This window comes from Melopsittacus undulatus, chromosome 5, assembly GCF_012275295.1.
Source record: "Melopsittacus undulatus isolate bMelUnd1 chromosome 5, bMelUnd1.mat.Z, whole genome shotgun sequence".
In the NCBI taxonomy this organism is placed as follows: Eukaryota; Metazoa; Chordata; class Aves; order Psittaciformes; family Psittaculidae; genus Melopsittacus; species Melopsittacus undulatus.
In genome coordinates, this window is record NC_047531.1 from 46,016,827 (window position 1) to 46,040,574 (window position 23,748).

The window sequence follows — 23,748 nt, forward strand, 5'->3', positions numbered from 1 at the left end:
TTATTTTTTAATTATTATTATAACAGAATTTATTTTCTCAAGCATTAAATGAATTTTAAGCTGTGAGGGGAATTGTGGCAACAGCCTAATCATTGACTTGGGCTTCCTTACCTTGGGTGGCTTCTCTGCGTCTTTGTTTCTTCGTCTCTTGGGAGAAGTGCCGGACTTCCCTGATCCGAGCGGTCCTCGTGCACCGAGGGATCTCGATGGAGAGGCACCTGGTCCCATGGAGGATGAGAAGGCTGGAGCTGAGATACAGGGAGAAACACACTTCCCATCCCTGCAGTGGGGTCTCTTTTTTTTTCTTTATTTTTTTTTCTTGTCTGGCTGTGTGTGGTTTTTCTATTTTATTTTTTATTTTTAATTAAAACCTGGTTTAATTCCCGCGGAAAGAGCGCGGGACTCGAGGAGAAGAGAGGGGCGCACAGAAACTGGAGTTGGGTGTTCTTTCAGAGCCGTGGCTCTTGCTCTCTCCTTCCCTCATGCGACCCCAAGTAAGATCCACCATACATGCACAATCCCTACCTGCCCTCTTCCACCCGTCTCCCTTTCCCTCTTCCCCCCCCACTTTAGTTGTTTTTTAAATATAATTTAGGAATATTCAAGCTGCTTTGTGGCACTTGGGGCTTTGAAACACAATGATCACCACTGCGACCTATGGCCTGTAGCAGACACACTGTCACTGTAGTGTGGAGCCGATGGGTTGTTGGCAGGGCGGGGAGGGAGGGGTTAGTCTTTGTTTTGTTTGTTTTTATCCTTTCTATTTAACACTTTATTTTTCCTCCCTATTTTTTTCCTAATTTATTTACCCCTCTTACTGTCTTTTTTTTTTAATTAAAGAGCAAAACTTTTTATTACTTTGTAATTTAAAAAAACAAAAAAAAACCTGAAGAACTTTGGGGGGGATTTTGTACTTTTTTCCTGTGTAAATATTGGACTTTTTTGAGCTTTATCGTGGTTGTTAATTTGAAGTAATAAAGTAGAAAATGATAAAGTGATGCCAGCATCTGTCATTTCTTCCTTCCCTGGCCTCCTTGCTGGGAGTGACATCTTACATGCAGGAAGTGCTGTCTTGGAGCTGAACCTGAGTTCCTGATTTCCAGGAACAAGTTTGATCATAATTACTGGAAAAAAGACACAGGGCTGGAAGTGCCTAAAAATAAATCTGGGCAGATCTCTGCCGCTGCAGCCTTGGAACAGTGAGAGCTATGTGAAACCTGATTCAGGATCTCTTGGTTCCTGGATTTGAGCCTCTGCCATCCCATGCGCCTGGCCTTCCGGAGGAGAGGGATGGGACCTTTCCATGCTGTTGACTTTCCATGTGCACCGAGTTTGACAGAGATGGATCCTGCATTTTGTGTTTCCTTGCTTCTTGGTATCCTCAGACTTGAATCATGGAGGAAGGGGAAAGGAGAAGGGTTGGAGCAGAAGCCCCAAGCACCAGACATCAACAGTGTAAAGTGGCAGGTGCTGCTTTGGTGTCTGCAGTGATGTGCTTTGGGTTTCTCTTCCTTTGGTTCCTTGATCTGTCTGGTAGTAAATTACTAAGTTTTAATACTGATTTATTTCTAATGTGCTGCCCCTGTTGTGCTTCCCTGGGGTACTGAGACAGGAGTCCTATTTCTTGTAGGCTAGATAACACTTGCATTGGGTTTTGATGTTTTTTCTCTAGAAACAGCTGCTGTGAATATATGATTGGATCTTGGTGACTCTGTGAGCTCTTCCAAGTCAGCTTGAGAGGAAGAGCTGGTCCTTTGGTTGCCTGCTGGAGATGGGAGAAGGAGGGTAGCTCAGGGCAGTGCAGGGTGTTGTCCTGTTGCCTCTAGTCCTGCCTCCATTTTGAGTGTGTTTTTGAGGGATCGAAAGTAAACGGGACTGGTTTGAGGCAGGAGGGAAGCGCACCCCCATTTTGGGTGCATCTCTTCGAAAAGAAGGGCAGCAGAAAGTCGGATCCTGCATGTTTTGGGTGGGATATTATTCTCTTGCTATCACAGTCCTCCATGCAAGCAATGTGCTTGTGTACTAAAGGTGTTAGAGCTTGTGTTTGGGGTTCTATTATTCATTTATGTTGAAACTCCCCTGTTCTGGTTTGAGCAAAGGTACACCTTTGGTTTCTAGCACCTACATGTATGTTTTTCCTTGGTACTTTGGGAAAAACGGTTCTGATGTAGAGGTAGAAAAGTCCTGTGTTGCTCTTTCTGAGGGCTGCGCTGCTCGTAGCCGGCCTGGAGGAGAACATCGCTGCTGGAGCGCTGGGCATCCCGAGAGAAGCTCTGCTCACGTTGAACAACAACTACTTCCCACTGCGGACTGCGAGGAGCTGCCCCTTTAAGAGCTGGGCGATTACGTCACCCTGTTCGGGGAGTGGGCGTGGCGCTCCGTGCGCAGGCGCGGAGGGCCGGGGTGGGCCCGGCGTCGCCATGGGCTCCTGAGGCCCGCAGCGCCCCCGCGCCGGTGCCGGCGCCCGCCCGCCCGCGGGGCAGCGGGGCAGGGCCCGACCCTACCCGACCCGACCGTTCCTCACCCCAGCGGGCTGGGACCCGCCGGCAGGTAAGATGTGGCGGGGGCTGAGGGACCGCGATGGCGGGGAGGGGTGCTCGGTAAGGCGCCCACAAACTCACCTCCCGCCCCGCATCGCCCGCTGCGGTCGCGACCTCCGCTCCCCACCACCCCACAGGCCCTCTTCCCTTTCCCCGGCGTGGCCCGCACGGTCCCCCCGATGCTGTCTCGCAGCCCCGTGCCCTCCCGGTGCGGCCCCCCCTCAGCCCTTCTCCCCATTCCTCCGGGCAGCCCGCGCACGTTCCCCTGTGCGTGTGCCCCGTCCCCTCCTCTTTCCCATGTGCGGTCCCCGATGTTCCCTCTCCATGTACACGGCCCCCACAGCCTGCCCCCGCCACGCACATTCCCCCTGTGTGGCCTTCATGCATACACACGTACGTCCCGTGCCTCCCCACAAGGTCCCAGTGCAGACCCTACAACACCCATCCCCTCATGTAGCCCACACAGTTCCCACTTCTCCCCAGCATGTCCCTGCTGCAGTACATCCCGTCTCCCCATGCATACACACGCTTACGGTGCTGACACTCTTCACAGCGGCATTAAGTGGGTGTCACTGTCTGCAAGAGTCGGGTTGGCTCCAGTGGGGTGCTGGGCACCAGGTTTGTGTTTGCTGTGCCTCTGCTGGTTCAGGCTGTATGGGGTGATGGACACCATGGGTAGGTGTGTGAGGAGGCTGTTACTGTGCTTGTGTATCGGCGCTGAATTATGATGGGTCTTGTTTGGATGATCATGGTGGCTTGAAATGTCAGTGGCTCCATGAGGACTAATTCAGTTTTGGCAACTGCAGCATGTAGTGGAAGGAGGGCTTTGGAAGAACATGTGTGTGCCTGGGTTCTGGTGAATTGTGATCCAGGAAAGGGACTGGAGTGGTTTCAGGCTATGAAAGCTGCCTGAAACACCACGAAGCTGTCAAGAGGAGGAGGAGGAGTGGGAGATCTAGAGGAAGTAGTGAAAATGGTTCCTGCTTACAGAAAGTTTGCAACTGTTCTTGCCACATAAGGAGCTTGAACAGGAGTAATTATTGAAGACCTAGACAGGCTTCCCCAGAGAGAAGACTGTTTACCTCCGCTGAAGAAAGAAATAGAAGGCATTGATCAATACTAGAGCGAAGAGTAATAGGATGAATAGAAAAACCTATTTCCTGTCCTGCGAGACAAAGACAACAATCGATGAAAATGTAATAAAGCATATCCCGCTAATAAATCCTTGTTTTTTTTCAACACAAGACTTAGCTGTTCCTTTGAACTTCTGCTGCTGGAAGTTACCCTTGAGTCAAAGAGCTTAGCAACCTCCCTAAAAGGGACCAGAGATTTCTCTAGAAACGATCATGTTACTCATGTTTCTAATACGGAAGGTTTGTATTTGGGTGTTACTTTGGGGAAAAAAAAAAAGTAAGCTCGCAGGCTTTTAGGATGTTGGCTAAGTACTAAACAATAGGGCTTCAGGGACAGCTTTTCTTATGGTGAAGGCGTTCCAGAAAGGCCTCCTTCAGGCTCATTTTTTCACCATTGTCCACAAGGAAATGCACTTTGAATCTGCTCTGGTCTAGTGGAGCAGTTTAAAAGTCCTGAATATAATCATTTTTATGGTTGTGCTGTAAACCTGAAGTGGCACGTATGCAGCAGGTGGCTCCCCCTGCATCTGGAGCAGGAGTGACTGCTGTAAAATGTTCTACTTGGGTCTCTACAATCAGCTCAGAGTGCTGAATGCGTTGTTTTGGAAACGTGGGGCAAGGGGAGGGATACCTCCCAGTCACTCGGGCATCTTTTGTACTACTCTTTGCCTGTCTCCTTGGGACAGGTGGCAGTTAGAAGGGGAAGGTTCTTAGACATGCACAAGCTGGTCAGAAAATAAAGTTCAGTGTGATTAGGTGGTGTGATGTAATGAAAGCGTTCTGAGCTGGCTGGTTTCTAATGGTGCAGCAGAATCCAGCTAGAAGTCTGCCTTGTTCTCTGTCAGCTTGCTGGCAGCAGGCTGGGAGATGAGCATTTGCAGCTGTGGGATTAAGGTTCTGTTCTCGTGAATAAAGGAAGGGTGGGTTGGATTTTTTCTTGATTTATAATTAAAATAACTTTTAAAACACTTCGCCTTCCCCCCGCCCCCTAATGTCAGTCCCTTTCTCTACCCAGTTCTACTGCTGAGTTAACTAAAACATCTAATAATCATATGTGACTGAAGACAGCAACCTTTTAATTTCCATGTGATGGAACTTACCTTTCATCCTTCTTTCACCTCATGTTTTGGGTCTGTATTTAATTGGCTTATGTTTGCAGTGATGGAGATGAGCTCTTGCCTGTTTCTCCTAGCAGAAGTGCCTGTTTCATTTTCCAGCAGCTCAAAGGGTATATGAACTCTTGCAGCTATGGCTGGTGGAGCAGTGAGTTCTTCAGATGTTATTTGGACCTAGCTGCTTCAAGAGCCCAGTCTTGCATTGTTCAAAGTATCAAAGGTAAAATATGGAAGTTGCAAATCATGGAATCACAGAATGGCTTGGATTGGAAGGGACCTTCAAGATCATCCAGTTCCAACCCCTCTGCTATGATCAGGGACACCTTCCGCTAGTCCAGCCTGAGCCACATCAACCTGGCTTTGACACTTCCAGGGATGGGGGCTCCCTGACTTGTTGATTCCGAAGAGCCAGTGCTATGACTAGTTTTCATGGGGTTTTCAGGCTAAAATTGAAGAACCCAAGGTTATAAAGCTGTGGTGAATGTACAGCTTGGATTATCTGCAGTATCAAGAGAATAGTACAGCCTCAGAGAAACTGCACTTAACCTTTGTACAGTAGAGCTTTCCTACTGCACACTGCTGCTCACTATCCGCATAACAAAGCTGCTGCTGTTATTGAGCATCCAGAGCTGTGGGCAGAAGCTTGTCTCTGTTTTAGAACTTGTGATTGATTGTGCTTGCCGAGGCCCTAGAAAATTGAGGTGTTGTGGACAACAGTGTCGGGTTTGAGTTTTGTGTGCTGACTTGCCCATCTGTTGGCTTGAAGCGGTGTGTGTGTTGTGTGCTGTTCTCACTTCTTCCCAAACTCTATGGGCTTTGCTTTCTTGTGGAAGGGTGGTTTCCTGCCAAGACATTACACCCTATCAGAACACTCGGGGCTCTGAAAGCGGTTTGAAACAGTGATAAGATGGATTAAAACACTTAGCTAAAATGACTGTAAAACATGATAGTACTTGGACTGGAAGCACCCTTTTGAAAATTATTTTGGTGTTGGTGGGTTTTTTTTATTTCTTTCCCTTCCCCTCCCCACCCCCCCTTTTAATTTTCCTCCCTTATGGACTACTGTGGAAGAGAGCAAGTGGATGTGTTGTTAGAGCAGCAATTCCCCAGGAAGGTTGTGGAGGTGAAATCATGCCAGCTGAAGCAGTGAGTTGCAGCCATCCTCCAGGAATCTTGCTTCAGAGTCTTCCTCCTCTAGGAAGAGGCAGGTGACTGGAGTACTTGCTGATAGCCAGATTCTCTCTAGTCTTTAAAAATCAGCCTAGCCTCCATGGGGTTTTTGTTTGTGATGGGGTAAGTACCATGTCTGGGATGGCAACATGAACAAGCTGTGTCCAGGGAAAATGCAGTGTATAGGCAAGCTGCCCAGGAACTGTGCTGTATCTGGGTGTGACCAGGTCTTGTAGCCCTCAAGAGGCATAATTTACAGGAAATCTGAAAAGGGAAATAACTTATGTGCTCTACCTGTAGCATTTAATAACTTTTAAGCCATGAAGTATGTGGATATTTGCCTCCCCACCCTCAAGTATGTCTCTGAATTTAAAGGATGGGAATACTGCTATTATTATCTTACAGTCACAGTGCCTGGGAGTCTGATGATACTGAAAGGATCAGCTATTTCAGGATATTGTATAATGGAGAGTGACCAAGAGCATAGAGAGATGGTGTCACAGCCTCAGTTTTTTGTGTGTAACCCAAAAACATTGCTCTCTGCCTGGGTATGTTGTACATCTGGCCCCCGATCAATTCTGTGGCAATAAGGTAAAAAAGGTCTCTCTGGTTAAGCAAAGAAAATGACTGCAACATGTTGTCTAGCACAGCGGTGAGGTTTATGAAAAGGAGAGGAGATGAAGTCATACCTTAAAAGCTGACCTTGCTGGCCCATTGTTCCTTTTGCAGGCTGTGAAACATGACATGGATGATACTGGATGCTGCTGAGCCAATTGCTTGAGAGCCTGCAGTTGCCTGGCTGTCTCCAGCACAGGCACAGCCCAGGCAGCAGGAGTGTAAGTAGCTGTGCCTCTCTCTGGCCAGGTTACTTAAAATGAACCTGGCCAAGCCAGTCACCTGAGGAGGCAGATTAGAGGAGAGTCAGTTTCTTTTCATGGCCCACCACATCTTGTCTCCTTCATGCCAGCTGTGCCAGGAAAGGTTGATTAGTGCTGTGTGTAGCTATTTGCAGCTGGTTGTCCCATGAGAGCTGGGGTGATCTCTCTCCTCCTCCAAACTCTCCTGACTTGAAGGCTTTCTTTCCCCTGTCCCAATGGCTTTATGATGGCACTGATTTCACAGCAGAGTTTTCAGCTTGAAGTTATTCATATAAATTCCCATTTAGGCAACTTCATTCACCTGAATAGTTTAATGACACAGTGTCTGGAGAAACTGGGTTGAAGTTTCATCTTTTTTTTAAGCACACCCCCTCTCATGTGGATGCTTAGCGTGCTCCTGTCTGTATAGAGAAAAGGCATTGCTGTTGCTGACTTCTGGGAAAGAGAGAGGAGATTCAGAATTGCCTCAATGGGGAGTTAGTAGTTGTTAGCATCTGTCAGCTTCTGACAGTATTGGTGACTTCTCTGCAAACGTCTGTGGTCAGCTTCAGTGTTGAGTCGGGAAAAGGTGAGCAACTTCCAGCCACTGCTGTGGTGTAAGTAGCCTTCAGGAGAGCATGCTGGGTACTGTTTTCCCCTCTGATGCTGTGCTTTAGCCAGCAAGTGTGAGAATGGTTTCCTCCCCCAGGCATTGCTCTCTGCCAGTGAGCTTCCAGAGAGCTTTTCTGTAAGGGAAGTGCTGTGTTTGGGCTCACTCTTTAACTAGCAAAGCTGTAATGTTGATGTATCTAGGGCTTGGCATTTTTTGTGTGGGGAGGAACTCTCCTCTCCCAGCAGTACTAGGCCAGGTTGGATGGGGCTTTGAGCAACCTGCTCTAGTGGAAAGTGTCCCTTGGCATGGGGTTGGAACTGGATGAGCTTTAAGGTGCCTTCAACTCAAGCTATGACTCTGTGAGTCCAGGAAAAGCAACAACCCACGAACAAAAGAAGTCCATATCAGATGTTATTTTAGCAATTTCGAATGGCGTCATAGTGAGTGCTTTGGGTGCTTTGTTGAGAATCACCATTTTTATTTCTGCAGTGCTCATCACTGATACATATTTACATCAGAGAATGATTGCCGGGGAAGTCAGATGTGCTATCTTCCTCATATGCATTGCTGCACAGCTCCCTAGGCTTATGATGTCTGGCTTCTTCCACCACATTTACTTGCTAAATTTACGTCTGGATCTGATCTGATAGATACTTTTCCACACAGAATATAACAGAGAGTATGCTCCGATATAAAAAAAAACCTCCCTTCATGTGTGACTGCTGGAAGTTCAGTGGCTTTCGATCCTGCTGTAGAGTTTGACTTCTGATTATTCCTTGAGTAACTATACCCTGTGGCAACTTCAAAACTGTTGCTTCCACTCGAAGGAGGGGAAGGATGTATGAGACGGTAGTGAAATAAGTCTTGATTTGACTTTGTTCTTGAGAATTTGGAAAATGAAATTAAGCTTCCTCTGTCCTGCCAGACACAAGTGTTTGCAACACATCCTTTTTCTTGAGTCTCATTCCCCTCTGCCAGTTGCAGAATGTCTTTGTAGTCTTTCTGTGTTTCTCCCCTGGGAGCAGAGGACTTGACTGGTTTGTATGGAGTGGGGCTGCTGGGAATATGGGAAAGGGACACAGCGCATAACCCAAGTGTGCTTGATCCTCCTCTCAAAGGAGCAGTTGGAAGGTTGGGGAACATCCTTTTCCTCCTCTTCTCTCTCCCCCTGTCTGTCTTTTTCCTGTCCTCTTCCAGAAAAGGGACTGGATTTTGGATGTTGACCTATCACAATGTGAGTCAGTCCACAAAGTAAAAAAAAAAAAGAGGAGGATGAGGAGGGCTGTGTGAGTACAGCGAGACAACAGAAATTAATAGAGCAGAAAAATGCTCTGGAAAAAAGATTGCATGGCTCAGGGTAAAAAGGTTTTATTGTTGATTTGGAGTTTTCAGATGGGTGCCTGGGGAGGGTAAGCTGCCCTCTCTTTGGATCACTGTGTGCATTAGCAAAATGAGTGGGGGCTCTGTGAACTGGAAGTGGAGATGGTTGTTTTGGTAGTCTCAGAGTTTAATTTCCTTAAAACGAGAAAAGAAATTGCATGGCCTTGTTGAAGGTTAAATTGTTTGTGTGTATGGTATGCTCTTAGGTGTGTGTACCTAGGCATCAGATCATGTCTTGAAAATGGCTTAGTGGGTGCGTACCATGCCCTGTGCTTTGGTCCTCCTGGGTGCTTGACTCCTCTGCCTTCTGCTTCTGAGGCTACTGGTCTTCCTGCTCCAATGATGCTGACACTGCTGGTTTTATGTCTCAGTGATACTTCTCTCATTTCACTGCCTGTTCTGACAGCTGCTTTGGAAATCGTGACTGGGCAAAACCTCTTCAGTGTTCAGCCTGCTCACTCCTCTGGAGAAACAACCCTGCATTTGCATCTGAATTTGGTGTGCAGAGGGAGAAGTGCATTACGCTGGTACAAAATGCAGTAACTGTAGATTCAACTGCTGTTCTGGTAAATCTTGACGAATGCCCATCTTCTAGCCGAGTGCAGTATTGCTCATGTGTGTCTGGAGTTTTGTGTATGTGCCTATGTATGAAATGTGTGCTATGGGGTGACTTTCACCCACATAACATCAAGAATGCTTTGCCCAGCATAAATAATAAAATGGAAATGAGTTACACTAGCAAAATTTGCATGCCAGGTCACATACTTAACTCACTGATTGTTTTGGGAGTGCTGCTGGAGAGCTTAAAAATGCACTGTTGGGACCTTTTTATATTTCATAGCTAAGTAAACTGGATGCCACTCCAGGGAGCAAAAGCAATTTAATAAGTAATAAATTTAAAAGCCTTTTATTTTCTTTTATTGCTACTACTGATTTGAGCTGCATCAGTGACTGTCTTACTGTGTAGTGTTATATTGTTTTGCCCTGGGTCTCTACCTCCTTCTTTTCCCACCTCCTGTCAGATCAGCTGGTGATGCCATCCCTTTGAGGGTTGAAAAGACCTTAAATCAATTACAAATTTGCAGTATATATCTAGCACAAAGGAAAGAGCTGATCCCAGTTGGCAAGTCTAGGCATTCTTATAGTTAAAATAGTCTAAAATCTGGAACCATTTTGTCCTGTGTTTTTGTAGTCCTTGTAAGTCTAGGGGACATTCTGAAAAACCATAAAGCTCCTCCTTTCACTAATGTAAAGCTCTTACTTGTGTCCTAATAGATGTAGAAAATTTAAACTTGAAATCATTCACTGCATGGTTCTTCTGCATTGGTCATTTTGTGTCCAGAGAGGAAAATTTAATGGAACAGCTCTTGGAGAAGTAAGAATTAAAGAGGGGAGTGGAAAATGGTTTTGTGGTGTCTTAATGGAAACTAAGTTCAGCGTGGTGGATATTTAAAACTCCAGGAAGTATGGAGTAGGTTTTAAGGACTTTTCTTGCCTTGTAGCTTTCCAGGAGAACCTTGCAGCCAGGTCATGCATGTGTTGTTGGATCGTGTCTTATACAGCAGAAGGAGGCTTAGCTGTTAAGACTCTTTCATGGGATAGCTTTGTGTATCATTCTTTGCTCTCTCAGCAGTTTAGAAATGAAATACTTTCAGCCTCAGAGGAGATGATCTATTTTAAAAACACAGATTGTGTTTGCAGATGGCAGAGAACGGCATCAGAGTCACGTCGTTTGGGGTTCTTTTCCTACTGACACCAGGGCAAAGCGAGTGCGCTGCTGCCAGCAGCATGACGGGTCAGGTCTTGCTCAGAGCAGTCAGCCCACTCCTCCTGTACTGCACTCTAGGGTTGAATATGTGTTCAGAAGTGCCCTGAAGAACTGAAGGGCTAAGCTTGAACATTTCTTCCCTCCTCTTGTTCTGCTTTTGTTGCATCAGAAATGGGGTTTGCATATTTATGTTTGTTTGTCCTTATGGAGAAATAGCTCCTCCTTTGTGGTTACATTTTCCATGCCTTTACGCAAGCCAAAAATGAAGGTTTTTTTTTGTTTTCACTTGTGCCACGTCCCATCTGTTTACTGTGCCGAGTTTATTTTTGGTGGAAGAAGCTGCCATGTTAATGTTAAAGACAGAAGACCTTGGTTTCCAGAAGACACAAGAATGGCAGTCTGCTCCTGATCAAGACTTAGTGTGCTGCTGGTTTGCTGTAGATGCAGGCTCTGTGGACATATCCCTGCTAGCTTTACGTAGGTGTGTTGTCTCTACCAGAACTGGTCCCCATGCAGGCTGGAGCCCCTTCCTTGTCAGGAATCTCAGTAACAGTGTTCTGTGTCTCTAGTTTTTCATCAGGATAGTTATCTTGATATAAATCTCCGATGGAGACAGGCTGAGAGAGCTGTGCTTGTTCAGCCTGGAAGAAAGAAGACTCCAGGGAGACTTTATAACAGCCTTCCAGTAACTAAAGGGGGCCTATAAGAAATCTGGAGGGGGACTTTTTGCAAGGGGAGGTAGTGTCAGGACAAGGGGGAATGGCTTTAAACTGAAGGAGGGTAGATTTAGATTGGATGTTAGGAAGAAGTTCTTCCTTGAGAAGGTGGTGAGGCACTGGCACAGGTTGCCCGGAGAAGCTGTGGCTGCTCCATCCCTGGCAGTGCTCAAGGCCAGGTTGGATGGGGCTTGGAGCAACCTGCAATAGTGGAAGGTGTCCCTGCCCATGGCAGGGGGTTGGAACTGGATGAGCTTTAAGGTCCCTTCCAACCCAAACTAGTCAGTAATTCTGTGAAGCAGCACACACTTGGCTTCATTTTCTTTTCTCCTTGCATTGAGAGCAGGCCCTAATACTGCTAAAGTGCTTTCAGAAAATCTGTTAGGTAAGTTTAAGCTATTGCCATGTAGCAGTACAGAGTCTTATCTTATCTAACATGCATAACTTGTAGTGGCATCTGGGTGAGAACACATAACATCTCATTGGGGATGGAGGTGTCATCTCTGCCCTCCAGGTTTGGGGTCGTTGGTATAGACCTCACACAGGCCTAAGCATTGCCTGAAGCTCATGTAGCCCACATAGAGGAATTGTACGAGCTGATCCGGGTTCCTCTAGCCATCTTGAAATACACCTAAGCCTGTATGTGAAAGCCCTGTGTGTTTACCCAGATGTGCTTTTCTGTACGCATGTTTCCAGTTTCCAGCTTGGTGCTTTTCCTGGCTATCCTTTCTCCTGGTCCCAGGTTACCTCCAGGGCCAACAAGGTCCTCAGTTGGAGATAAGAGTGATGTTGAAATGTTTTCATTTGATATATTTAGGCGAGCCCTCCAGAGAGGGAGACTAAGCGTGCAGGTAACTTTACTGTCCCTTGAAATGGAAGCAGTGAGATGGAGGTGAAAGTGATGGGTGGAGAAAACAGGATATGGCAAAAGAGTAAAGAACTCTTCAGAATTTGTTATGCATTACATTGTTTTGTATTGCATTGATAATTCAGGTTTCTAAATGCCCCTAATTTTCCATATGGTAATGTCAAGTGCCTTCCTCATGGTTTGGTGCCTCGCAGTGCTGGGAACTGTACGGGCAGAGAACAAAAAGATGGTTGTCCCGAGGAGCTTAAAATGTGCAAGAAACAGAGAAATACAGGCAGCTGGGGGGAGTACACAGAGAAGAGCTGACAGCTGTAACTGTTGTCAGGTTGTTGCACAGCTGGAGTAGCAAAATGGGAAAATGGAGAAAATTGAGGTGAATATGAAATAGCTTTGTGGCTGTTGGAAAGGACCCATTTTCCCAGGCATGAGAGGAAGCAGGAAGGTATGTGTTGACACTGACAGGGATTGTGATGCTGGTAGGTGTCCAAGAAACAAGCATCAAGAGACATTTGCTGTGTCAGGTAAGAAGGAACCTGCTTACACTGGGATGCTCAGTATGTAGCTTGTCAAGGCAGCATGTTAACTGTGACGTGCTTCCAGGCACCACCTCTGCTGGAAGCCTGTTCTAATGATGTGTTGGGCTTGTGTCCTGTGGGGAGGAGGCATCTTGGAAACAAGGCCTAATACGACAGTTGCCATAGTCTTCCTTTATGATGGTCTTTTTGAAAAGGAAAAAGAGGAGCAAGCAAACTCTGAGCTGCTGGTGGTGAATGGGTCAAAATCCACCCACCTGGTTAAGGCTCCAGGCATCTGCGCTATTGCCCGTTTTTGAAATATACTACAGAATTGCTCTTACAGCTTCAGCATCTTCCATTCAGTAATATTTCATAATAGCTTTGAGCACTGCCTATCCTTGTCACTGTAGCAATGGTGTGTGGGACTTTAGGAGATTAGAAGGGATAATTTGGAAGGTGTATGTTATTTTGCAGATTTGGGAGTTCAGTGTTCCTTCATGTTTCACTAGCAAGGAAAATGAACTGCAAGCTGATTCTTACAACCAGTAAAAAGTATCAAGCCATTAAAAACTTGTCCTCAGGGACAGCCCTGAGGAGTAGGGGCTGCTCATGGATGTGGTGGATTGGGGTTTGCGGTATGAGAAGTGGAGCCCTGGTTAACAGAGGTTGTATATTTTCTTTCAGAGCACAGTGCTGGAAAGAGTAACTGGTTTCAGTGACTGTGAGCAGGCAAAGAAAGATGCATAGTCATGGAATTGGTGACAGTCGATGTCTAATCACAAGGGGGCAGTGTTAAGGTTACACTTGTAAGTGTCCTTGCTTCTGAAAACAACCCTTGTCACATCAGAATGCTTGTTGATCACTTCTTGTTGTTTCAGCCTCTTTTAACATGAGTGCAGAGAAGCAGAGGAATTCAATTTCAGATCTTCAGCTCTGCTGATGTTACCAACCCTGCATTTGAGTCTGTGCTGTTGGTGTGGTTTGATTAGCTGGACCATGGAGCTTCAGGTCTGGTCCCTCCTGCCACTGGTGGGCTGCAGCAGTGATCCTCTCTGCTATGGGCTTTAGAAAGGGCATAGCAGCTTTCTGGCTTGCATAGCTCCCAAAGTGTAGTGGGATATGCAGGACTGCAGCTGGCTGGACTCTGATTAGAGCTAGGTTAACCACATGTGCATCAGCTCTGATTTCATTTTAAATGTGCCCTTTGTGAGGTCAGTGGGAGCACTCTCCACACTGTGAGTGTTCAGCCTCTTCAGAAGTGACTTGGGTAGAAATCTCGTTCTTCTCAAAGCAGTAAAACCCTTGCTACCTTGCAACATCTCCATCCATCCTTGAGCTTTCCGAATTTTTACATATAGTATGTAATGTATGTGCCTGTGCTTTGAAACTCAAAACTTAACAGTTACATTTCCTGTACTGATTAGGACTGTAACTGAATTACCCTTCAGTACGTGCAGTTATGGAAAGCTGTAACTGTGAGCAGAGATATTTTGGAAAAACAATGACTGGAAAGAACAAAGAAAAGCCAAGTTTGATTTTTTTTTGTAAATTAAAGCATAACAGTTGTGCAGCTCCCTCTATAGTAAGATAGTATCTGCTTAAGCAAATCTGGGTAATTCAGGGGATTTGTATTTGTTCTCTTTCCCCTGTGGGAGAAAGCAGAAATGAGATGGAACGTGGCCTAAGTAAAATCAGAATGCTGTGCACTGCTGGTGCAAGTGTGTGGCTTGGGACATGCTCTGGACGAGCATGTGCTGGAGGGGCCATTTGCACACCGTAGTGCACATGTGGAAATTATTTGCTCCTGGCCCTCTGCTTTTACTGGGTGTGTGTTCCCTGATTTGTGCTTTGGCTTCAGGTGAAGCGAGGCTGTGGCAGTTCATCTGTGCATGTATGTTTTCTTCCATGTTCTGATGAGACCTGTCAGTAAATGACAGACATGTCCTTCCCCATTGCAGCTGTAAACTGTGGCGATGGATCGTTGGCCTTTCTAAAACCCTTTCCATCTGCAGATCTGAAAGCCCTGTGTAAGAGCTACGTCTTGCACTTCTACAGAAAGGCTATCCCAAAAACTATTAGGAGGTTATCAGAAGGAGGCAATATTGCACTGTTCCCCTTGATAGCCATGTATTTACTAGAACTGAATCAGAAGCAGCTCTTCCAGTGGCTAGAACCAATGACTGCCTGCTTGTGATCTTGGTTTAAATGGATTATCTTCCTCCAGTCCAGAGGTCACATTAGAGCCTGCTTACAACCAAATTGAAAAGCATGGCTGCTTTAGATCTTAGGCCTTCAAGAATTTGTTCAATTGAAAGAAAATAGCTTTTCATCCAGGAAATGACCAAGGGTCATGTTACTTTGAAATCTTGTGTATCTTTGTGTTCTGGCTGTGTTTTCATGGGTCAGATGGCTTTTAAAGGCCAATCAGGTTAAATTCATTTCATGTAGAAAACCATGCTAAGTTAATAGAATTACTGACAGGCTGGCTAAGTTTACCATGCCGTACAGCGTTTGGTAAAAACATCACCTTTCATGTTCTTTTTTCTAGTGAGAAGAGCTTTCAGTACCTATCGTTCCAATGAAGGTGCTTTGGGCCAAGTTGGGTTTAAAAATGGCAGTAGGAGAGGTGGGGATTCCTTGCTGGAGGAATAAGGAGGTTCTTCTTTCCTCCTTGCTGCACAGTAACACTTTGTGGTGCCTGTTCTTATTGCCTGCTGCTGCTATTGCCTTCCAAATGAAGCTGTAAGACTGGCAGACTAACTAAACTAGAACACAGCAGAACAGCTAGTGCTTCTGTGGGAAGTAGAGCTGCTAAGTTAGGTGTGCCTGTCATCTTCCAGTACGGATGATTTAGATATTTCCTTCTGATCTTAGGTTAATGCTGTATTCATCTCTTTCTTAAATATTCTTATTGCAGAAGGGTGGTGGCAGTGTTCTATGGTCTTGGGGAAGCTGTGTTGTGAGAGATTTCTGAGGACCACATGATTTGTTGTATCACGAGGGGTGGCACTGGCAGACTTACCCAGGTCCTGTTTGTAAAGCATGTGAGCAGCCTGGTGAAAGGCATGTGAGAGATGCAAAGTACTGTTACTGTGAAGCTCCTGAGTCCTTTCAGCTGTGTTCAATTGCTTTTTGGTTCTCTTCCTTGACAGATCTTGGCTCGTGGGTGGCTTTTAGCAATCCCAACTGGAACCTCACACCAAAAAGCACCATGATAGTGATGACTGACGTCACTGCAGCCCCCAGATTGGGGTCAACTGCCACCACTCCAGCCGTGGCTCCCAACTTCTCCTGGATGCCGGAGGATGGCAGCCCCACAGCTGTGGAGCAGCCAGTATTCCTCATGACCACTGCTGCTCAGGCTATCTCAGGTTTCTTTGTATGGACAGCTTTGCTCATCACCTGCCATCAGGTAAAAGCCTGTCACTCATGCTTCTCATCCTTTTCCCCACACATATTGAAGAACACATATGATCCCATGGCATATCCCTCCCACATGCAGCTGTGTGATGGCGGTTTTCAGTCTCTGGAGTGGTACCAGGACCTCTTCTTTTGGGTCTAATATATTATCTGTGCTGATCAAGGTGGCAACTTTTATATGGGCCTTTTTCTGTCCAGGTTCAGACAGTTTGCTTCCTCTCCATGGTGTAAATAGAGAGGAAGCAAACTCTTTAAAACTAGTAAAACATTTGGCCATCTTTTGAGTGTTTGCAGAAAGGCGCATTATCTCAAGCCATCCTTTCCCAGGTCTGGTAGCTGAATCTAGCCATTTTGTTATTGTGTCAGCTGCTAGGTAAATGACTGTGGTCATCTGTTGTTTGACATACCTCCTTTGATCTCCTGTGCCAGTGGATTCCACAGGCTGAACTCTGCTGTGGAAAGGAGTAGCAGGAAATGTTTCATTTAACTTTTCTCCCCTCCCCTCTTTCTGGGGCAGGTGTCCTGGGAGCCAGAGCAAGTCAAACCCTGTATCCTGTTCCATACCACTCTTTTATGCAGTCGTCATGTGAACCGAAAAACACAGTGGGGAAATGCGAACCCTGTTATTTATCAACCTGTGTTTTGTACCTGTTGGTCCATAGATTCCAAAGTGATGACTAGAGTCTAGAAAACTACAGCTTATTCATGGAATACAGGGGCTAGTGAAGTTCAAAAATGAATTAGTCACTGATGAATAAGACACCTGCAGTTTCACCAGCTTGGGTACCAATTACAAGTACCATGTATCCTCCTGTCAAATCGACCACCTGCTGAGGGTAGGAAGAAATCTTTCCTCTGTGGTATAGCATTGCACAGTTAGGCATTAATGCCCTTCTCTGCAGAAACCAATGCAGGTCAGTGCCAGAGAGACACTGTTGATTGAAACGCACTGTTGTCCTCTTCCAAGGCAGCAATTCCTGTGCTTTCATAGGCACATGGATGACAGGGCTCTTGTGACATCCCAAGGGCAAAGCTCGGAGTCATCTGAACTCCGGTGTCAGCTATCCTTGTGCTGGGTCAGATGTGTCACTGGGATTGTCACAAGGAAAAAATACCCCTAAGGTCTGTTTATTTTCAACCTGTTATCCTCAGGAAACGAGACTTTTTTGAGCTCCTCGCGGGTTGGGGAGAGGAAACAGATGTATTTTGAGCCCTTCAGTTGATTTTGACCAAATCTGCCCAAGAAGCAAGGAGAGATGAGCAACAAGTAGCTAGGGAGAGAGAACTCCCTCTCCCTTTCCAAGGAAAGGTGAGATCATTAGTGTATGCTTTGTTTTAGACCCTGGAGAATCCTCACAGCACCCCCAGATGCAGGGTGAAGCTTCAAGCAAATGCTTATGCTTCTTCAGGCAGCGAAGTCAGTCAGTCATGAGGCACGTATGTCATACACTGGCTGTCGTTAAGTCCAGCAGTTGGGGCAGCAGCTTGGTGACAGTTGCATACGGAGGCCTTGCCTCTGGAGAACATGCACTCTGCTTCACTCTGTGATAGACAGAGTGTACCCACAACTCTGGCCACGTTACTAGGCCAGAGTAATGCTCATCTTCAGGTTATGCTTGTGGTCGATACCTTTTCCAGGAGGTGGGTAGTCTGTGAGAAAGCACCTTAGGTGTGGGTTTAATGATGGCTAACAAACTGTGAGCAGTGGTAGGGTGGGGACAGTGTGCTCCCCACAGCCAGTGACTTACAGGGATTGGCATGTATGCAGACTGTGGGACAGAACAAGCGGTGTGTCTGCATGGTTCTGTTGAGCACGCTGAGTGAGCTCGGTGCTCCTTTGTTGGCTGACACTTTGTGGCTGTGCTGTCACCAATGTGCAGAATGGCACTTTTGGAGCCAAGATGGGTTGTGGCTTATCAGCTCTTGGCAGTGCTGGGAAGGGCTCTCTTAGGCTGTTTCAGGTGAAAGTCTTGAAAGCATCCAAAGCTGCCAAGAGAGTGAGAGTGCTTAGAATGAGCATGCGCTTAAGTGCATGCAGCTTCCCTCTTCAGGGAAAACCAGCCTGCAGTGGTATCAATCTTTAGGTACTTCAAACAGATTAGCAGGAATATAGGCCTGATAACTGAGGAAAAAAAAGGTACAAACAAAAAAATATGGGCAAGCTGATGATAATAACCGTAAATTAATTCTGTATAAGTAACTAGATTAGAAATGCCTCCACTTCCTTTTCTTCTCTTTGCAAACTAAGGGATGCTGTATTAATATAATATGATAACAGTGATTTGTTTTTAATTTTATATTACTACTTTGAGGCCATCAAGAGGTGAGTTATTGAGTTCCTTTTTCCTTGCCCAGTTGACTCTGCAGTTTTACTTTCTGCTCTCTACTCCATATCCTGCTGATCCTGGTCTCCCCTCTCCCTTCTCTCAGATCTACATGCACCTTCGCTGCTACAGCTGCCCAAATGAACAGCGCTACATTGTTCGGATCCTCTTCATTGTGCCCATTTACGCCTTTGACTCATGGCTCAGTCTCCTGTTCTTCACCAATGACCAGTACTATGTTTACTTCGGCACAGTGCGGGACTGCTATGAAGGTAAAAAGACAGAAAATGGGGGAGGCAGGAAGTCTCTGCCCTGAGAGAATTTTGCTTCTGGTTGGGAACATTTAGAAGCATCACTGTCACCTATTGAGACAAAGTTTTACTGTGTGCCTCACTAGATGACCACGTCTTGCTCAGTGCCTGAAAGTCACAGAACCATAGGATGCTTTGGGTTGGGAAGGACCTTGAAAGATCATCTTAGTGCAACCCCCCTGCCATGGGCTGGGACATCTTTCACTAGACCAGGTTGTTCAAATCCCCATCTAACCTCATCTTCTCACTAGCCTATGAGCATTATAAGATGCATTGAGCCTTCTCTCCAGTGTTCTGTAGAGACAAAGTTTATGATTTTCCTTTTCTTCAGAAAGGTATAAAGCCAAAAATCTGATTCTTCATGCTATAAAGCAATTTATCAGTTAGCTTCTTCTAACAGCACTTATTCAGCAGTCAGACACTTCCTATCTTCTGTTTTCTTGGTGCAGTTTGTTAGCAATGTATTCTTCTGGTCCCATCCTGTGGCTGCTTGTGTGCTCATACAGGGTATCACAGCCACCACATGCTGGGGTTTGTGAGGTGTAAGGTGCTCTTGAGTCCTTCAGGAGAGAGGGTGCCATGTTCAGGATGAGTTACCAATTGCTCTGGTTTTGGTTATCTGCAGCAGATAATACAACTATTGTATGCAAGGGAAACGATTACTCTCCAATAAATGCTGTCTACATTTCCTTCCTGACGTCATCCAGAAAGAAGCCTCTGCCTACCCAGGAGGAGAAACTGTACTCTGGCAGTGTATTTTTGAGGACAGTTCATCACCCTACCCTCATTAAATCATGTCTCATTGGTGCAGTTGTTGTGGTGAGATCTGCATTGCAGAGAGGTGCCCCAGCCACGTGAACAAGTTAATCAGCTGAAGGGACCAGCAGGCCTTCCTTCACATCCATGACAGGGCTCTGAGATGCAGCAGCAGATGGCAAATGCACACACGTGATCCAGAAGACATCTTTGTTTGGCCCTGTGTTTTTTCTTTCCCTGGTCTGTGTGCATGTGCAGGTCTAGCAGGAAGCTGCTGCTCTGCCAAACTCCTCTCCTAGCAACAGCGAGTATCCCTCTCTGCCTCAGGGAGTTTGCAAACATCCAAGCATCTGCTCAGGAAGCAGCCGTTGTTCTGGAGTTCCCCTCAGCATGTTGGGCTGTGCAAGAAGGCTACAGGTGGAGGCAAAAGCACCTTTGGTCAGCAGGTTCTCTCCCTTCCTTTTTCTGGGGATTGCTTTAAAAGAGACTCTTTGTTCTCTTTCCTGTTTTGCCATCCACCTCATCCTTTCTTTTGTGGGGAAGATTTTAGGTTGTGAAGCGGGGAGAAGCTCTGTTAGGGAATGGGGCAGAAGACCCTACTAATACATTTTAAAACCTATCTTGAGCCATTTAGGGGCATTTCATAGCATGTATTAGGAGGAGCAGACTTTGGTGGTGTTCTTTCACATGACTGCTTCTGTACAAATGTGGGTGTCGGTAACACCAACACAAGTAGATTGGTTTTTTCTTATGTTGATGTCATGAACGCCATCTGATGAATGTGGATCATGAACTGGAGAAGAGTTCTTTTGCTGATGGGGTGAGCTTTGATAGTTAGCACTCATTTCTCTTGAAGATGAACGGACAAATAATTCTCCCTTTTTTTATGGAATGATATCTTCCTCTGATGTCATGTATTCCGTAGTGCTTGTGAAATGGGCAGCTGGTATTGTAGTGACTACATCAGAGGGCAGGGGTCACTGGAGGACAATAAGAAAAGCTCAGCTTTTCTTGCTCTGGGTACTGGGAGCTGTCAGCTAAGTTGCAGGAAAATGGCAGGCAAAAGGAGTTATCACAGTTATTTCAATGAGTTTTCCATGATTGGTGTTTTCTCTTCTAATTAGGGCTTTCACAAAATCATTGCTGTGTGAACATACCTAACTTTGTTCAATCACAAGGATTACAGATGCGTAACAATATCCCAATTACATAGACAGAAGCAGGTATACCACTGGCTTTTATGTGCTGTAGCATTCCTGCCAGCTGGGCACGTGTACAAGCTGTAAATACAAGAGTTTGAGATGATGAGTGTTTTGGGGAGTGTTGAGTACTTCTTTTCCAGGGCATAGTTTGGATGCTTGTAGAAGAATTAAAGTTGATGTCTGTCTCTGACTTTGGAAGTCCATCCACATGGGAAAATTTACCTTGGGTCTTATAACTTGGTGAGGTCAGCTTCTCAGCACTGTAATTTATTAGGCTTTTGTTCTTATATCCAAGTTCCTCGAGACTTCTGTTTCCATCCCAAGTTATTTTCTCTTTGTATTATGTCAGTGCTGGGGGGTAAACCCAGGAAGTTTAGACTGGAAATAAGGAAGAAATACTTTACTGTTAGGGTGGTGAGGTACTGGAATGGGTTGCCCAGGGAAGTTGTGAATGCTCCATCCCTGGTAGTGTTCAAGGCCAGGTTGGACAGAGCCCTGGGTGACATGGTTTAGTGTGAGGTGTCCCTGCCCATCTTAAGGTCCTTTCCAACCCTAACTATTCTATGATTCTATGATTTGGGTGTTGGCATTCCAGGGAATGTCCAGATACAGGCTGTCATAGAAAATTATGTTGAAAGAAGGCTCACCTGCTCTGCCGTTTTGGCCCAAGGCTGTATGTGGCAAACGTAAAGAGTACAGTCCTCGCCCTAAAAATCTCATGACTTTATGGTAGTCCAACAGCAATTATAGCAAATCAAGAGAGTGGCAGATGGGGCATGTACAATTACGTACAATTAAGTGGGTTTGGATCCTGTGAAATGAAAGCCTGTCTGTAGTTCTGATGAGAGTCCTCCCCGCTGTGTCTTCACCTCAATTTATATATATCAACAAAATTGAGCCTTGAAGAGAATTGAAATGGGGCAGGGTATTAGCAGTCAGTCTGAAAAGTCCTTCTTCATCTGTACCAGCTTGCTGGGGAAGGCAGAAAGGAGGTGGCCTGGAAGCCTGTTCAGTGCAAGGAATTTCAGTTTTCTGAGGAAATGAAGCATAGAGCCTGGTTTTCATGTCTCTGCCAGCCATAAACACAGTTTCACTGGTTGGTAGAACCCCTCTGTTTCTCCAGCTCTTAACGTCTACAGTCTGGTTACTTCAGAGAGAGAAACTATGTTCCTTGCCTAACAGGTTAAATATAGGAGATAAGGTCTGGCTGATGAATCAGAGAGAACTTTTCCACATTATTCAGTACCCATGTAATATCCTGGAATGGTGCACAGGAACCCTGTGAAGAATGGCATCTTACAGATGCCAAGTAAAACAGAGACTGACCAAAGTGTTAAATGGTCCTGTGACCCTTTTGCCATGAGTCATGGAACTGGCCTGGGACCTTGGCCACACTCCAGTTCAAATAGCCTTGTGAGTGCTGAGGTAGGGTGATAAATGAATCTGGAGTGCTTTGAAGGGAAAGATGCTGCATAAGCAGTCCCTGCTAAAGTTTGGTCTGTTGCCTGTACTCTTGGTCCTTGCACCTGTTTTGAAGTTGGTTGTCATTTTGCTCTGATTGATGTCTTTGCAGCCTTTGTAATATACAACTTTCTCAGCCTCTGCTATGAGTACTTGGGAGGGGAGAGCTCCATCATGTCTGAGATCAGAGGGAAACCAATTGAGTGAGTATTTATTGTGCTTTCAGTATGACACTCTCCTCCTTCTGTGCCTATCTAGCATGCCTCTCTCTCCTGAAAAACTGTGTCAGGTGGCAAATGTCTGCTGGGACTGGGCAGCATGGATGGTGATGATTTACCAGTGCCCTGGTCTGAAACAGATCAGGCTCATCACATCCTCTTAGGCAAGCTGAACTGATTCACAGCTTTTCTGGGCACCTGCCTACTCCTTTGTTTCTTTTCTTATGCCTGTCTCCTCCTTTAAATAGTTCTGTCTTCAGCTGGTTGTGTGTGCTTCCTCTAGGATCTGTAGTTAAATAAATAAATAAAATAGATTGGAGTGTGGAATTGGGATGTTGTTTTAAATTTGTTTCGGAAAGAGGGTATGGCTATAACTGTAATAATGGTTGGAGAAAGCACTAGTCCTGCAACTCCATTACAGGGTGGTAGACAAAGAGGGTAGGAGTCTTGCACTCTAGCCCAAATCTTGCTTCTGTATGTACCCTGTCATCTTGTGTTGGTCCTTTCAGGTCCAGCTGTGTATATGGGACTTGCTGCCTGTGGGGAAAGACCTATTCTATTGGATTCCTGAGGTTCTGCAAACAGGTATGGGCAGGAAGAACTGTGCCATCTTCCAGGAGTGAATGAAGTTTGGGGGTGGCAATGGTGCCTTTTGCTGCTGAACTTTTGAGATGAGTACTCCTTTGAGGGGAGTTGTAATAGCATTTTGAGAGACAGCTGAGGAGAGGTGCTGCTTTGTGGATGGATTTGTTTTGAATGATAATACTATTTTCTACTGAATCCTGCATCAGGAAGGCCTCAGTAAAAGACACAATTTATCTTCTGTATCTGATATTAGCCCTGGGAAGAAAATGTGATTTCCTCTTCCTTTACTGGATTGCAGAGGTCCCAACTTTGAGAAATAGATGGCTGTGTTGTGTTGCAGACACCCCACAGTTGTGTAACAGCCTCCTGAATTCCCAGTGCTGCTCTTGTGGTTTGGAGTTGAGGAGGGGGGGAGGTTAAGTGTGACACAGAGCTTTGTAGGAGGAACTGAGTATTGTTCACCATGTGTGTCTGCCTGTGCTGAATTGGGTATGTTGAGGAGGAGGGAATGGGGGAGATCTAAACCTCGATACAGCCCTTGTCTGCTCATCCCAGGTCAGTCACCTCTGTCTGCCATGAAACAGCAGGTGAGTTTCAAGGCTTTGCTCGCTTGCTGGAGTGAACACATGAGGTTTCTCTTGAGACAGCATGAAGCAGGTCTGGTTCTTTGAAAGGGCTCAGGTCATTGTAATTCCAGTCACTGGGTCTAGAGATCTGCCCTGGCTTCTCCTCCACATCAAGACCCTTCTTTTGTGTTTTAGCAATATGCAGGAACATCAAAGGTACAATGCAGCCT

At 45.9% G+C, this 23,748-nt stretch overlaps 1 protein-coding gene across 1 annotated transcript in view; it reads left to right on the top strand.

The window, feature by feature from the left end:
- Nucleotides 1-2,409: 2,409 nt before the first annotated feature.
- The window catches only part of TMEM184B (transmembrane protein 184B), a 30,469-nt gene continuing 9,130 nt past the window's right edge, over nucleotides 2,410-23,748 (top strand). Inside the window, exons 1-5 of the mRNA XM_034062973.1 lie at nucleotides 2,410-2,550; nucleotides 15,828-16,087; nucleotides 18,526-18,691; nucleotides 22,262-22,352; nucleotides 22,877-22,952. Coding sequence (XP_033918864.1) covers nucleotides 15,887-16,087; nucleotides 18,526-18,691; nucleotides 22,262-22,352; nucleotides 22,877-22,952 — 534 coding nt within the window. The 5' untranslated portion in view covers nucleotides 2,410-2,550; nucleotides 15,828-15,886. The remainder of the gene's footprint in view (nucleotides 2,551-15,827; nucleotides 16,088-18,525; nucleotides 18,692-22,261; nucleotides 22,353-22,876; nucleotides 22,953-23,748) is intronic.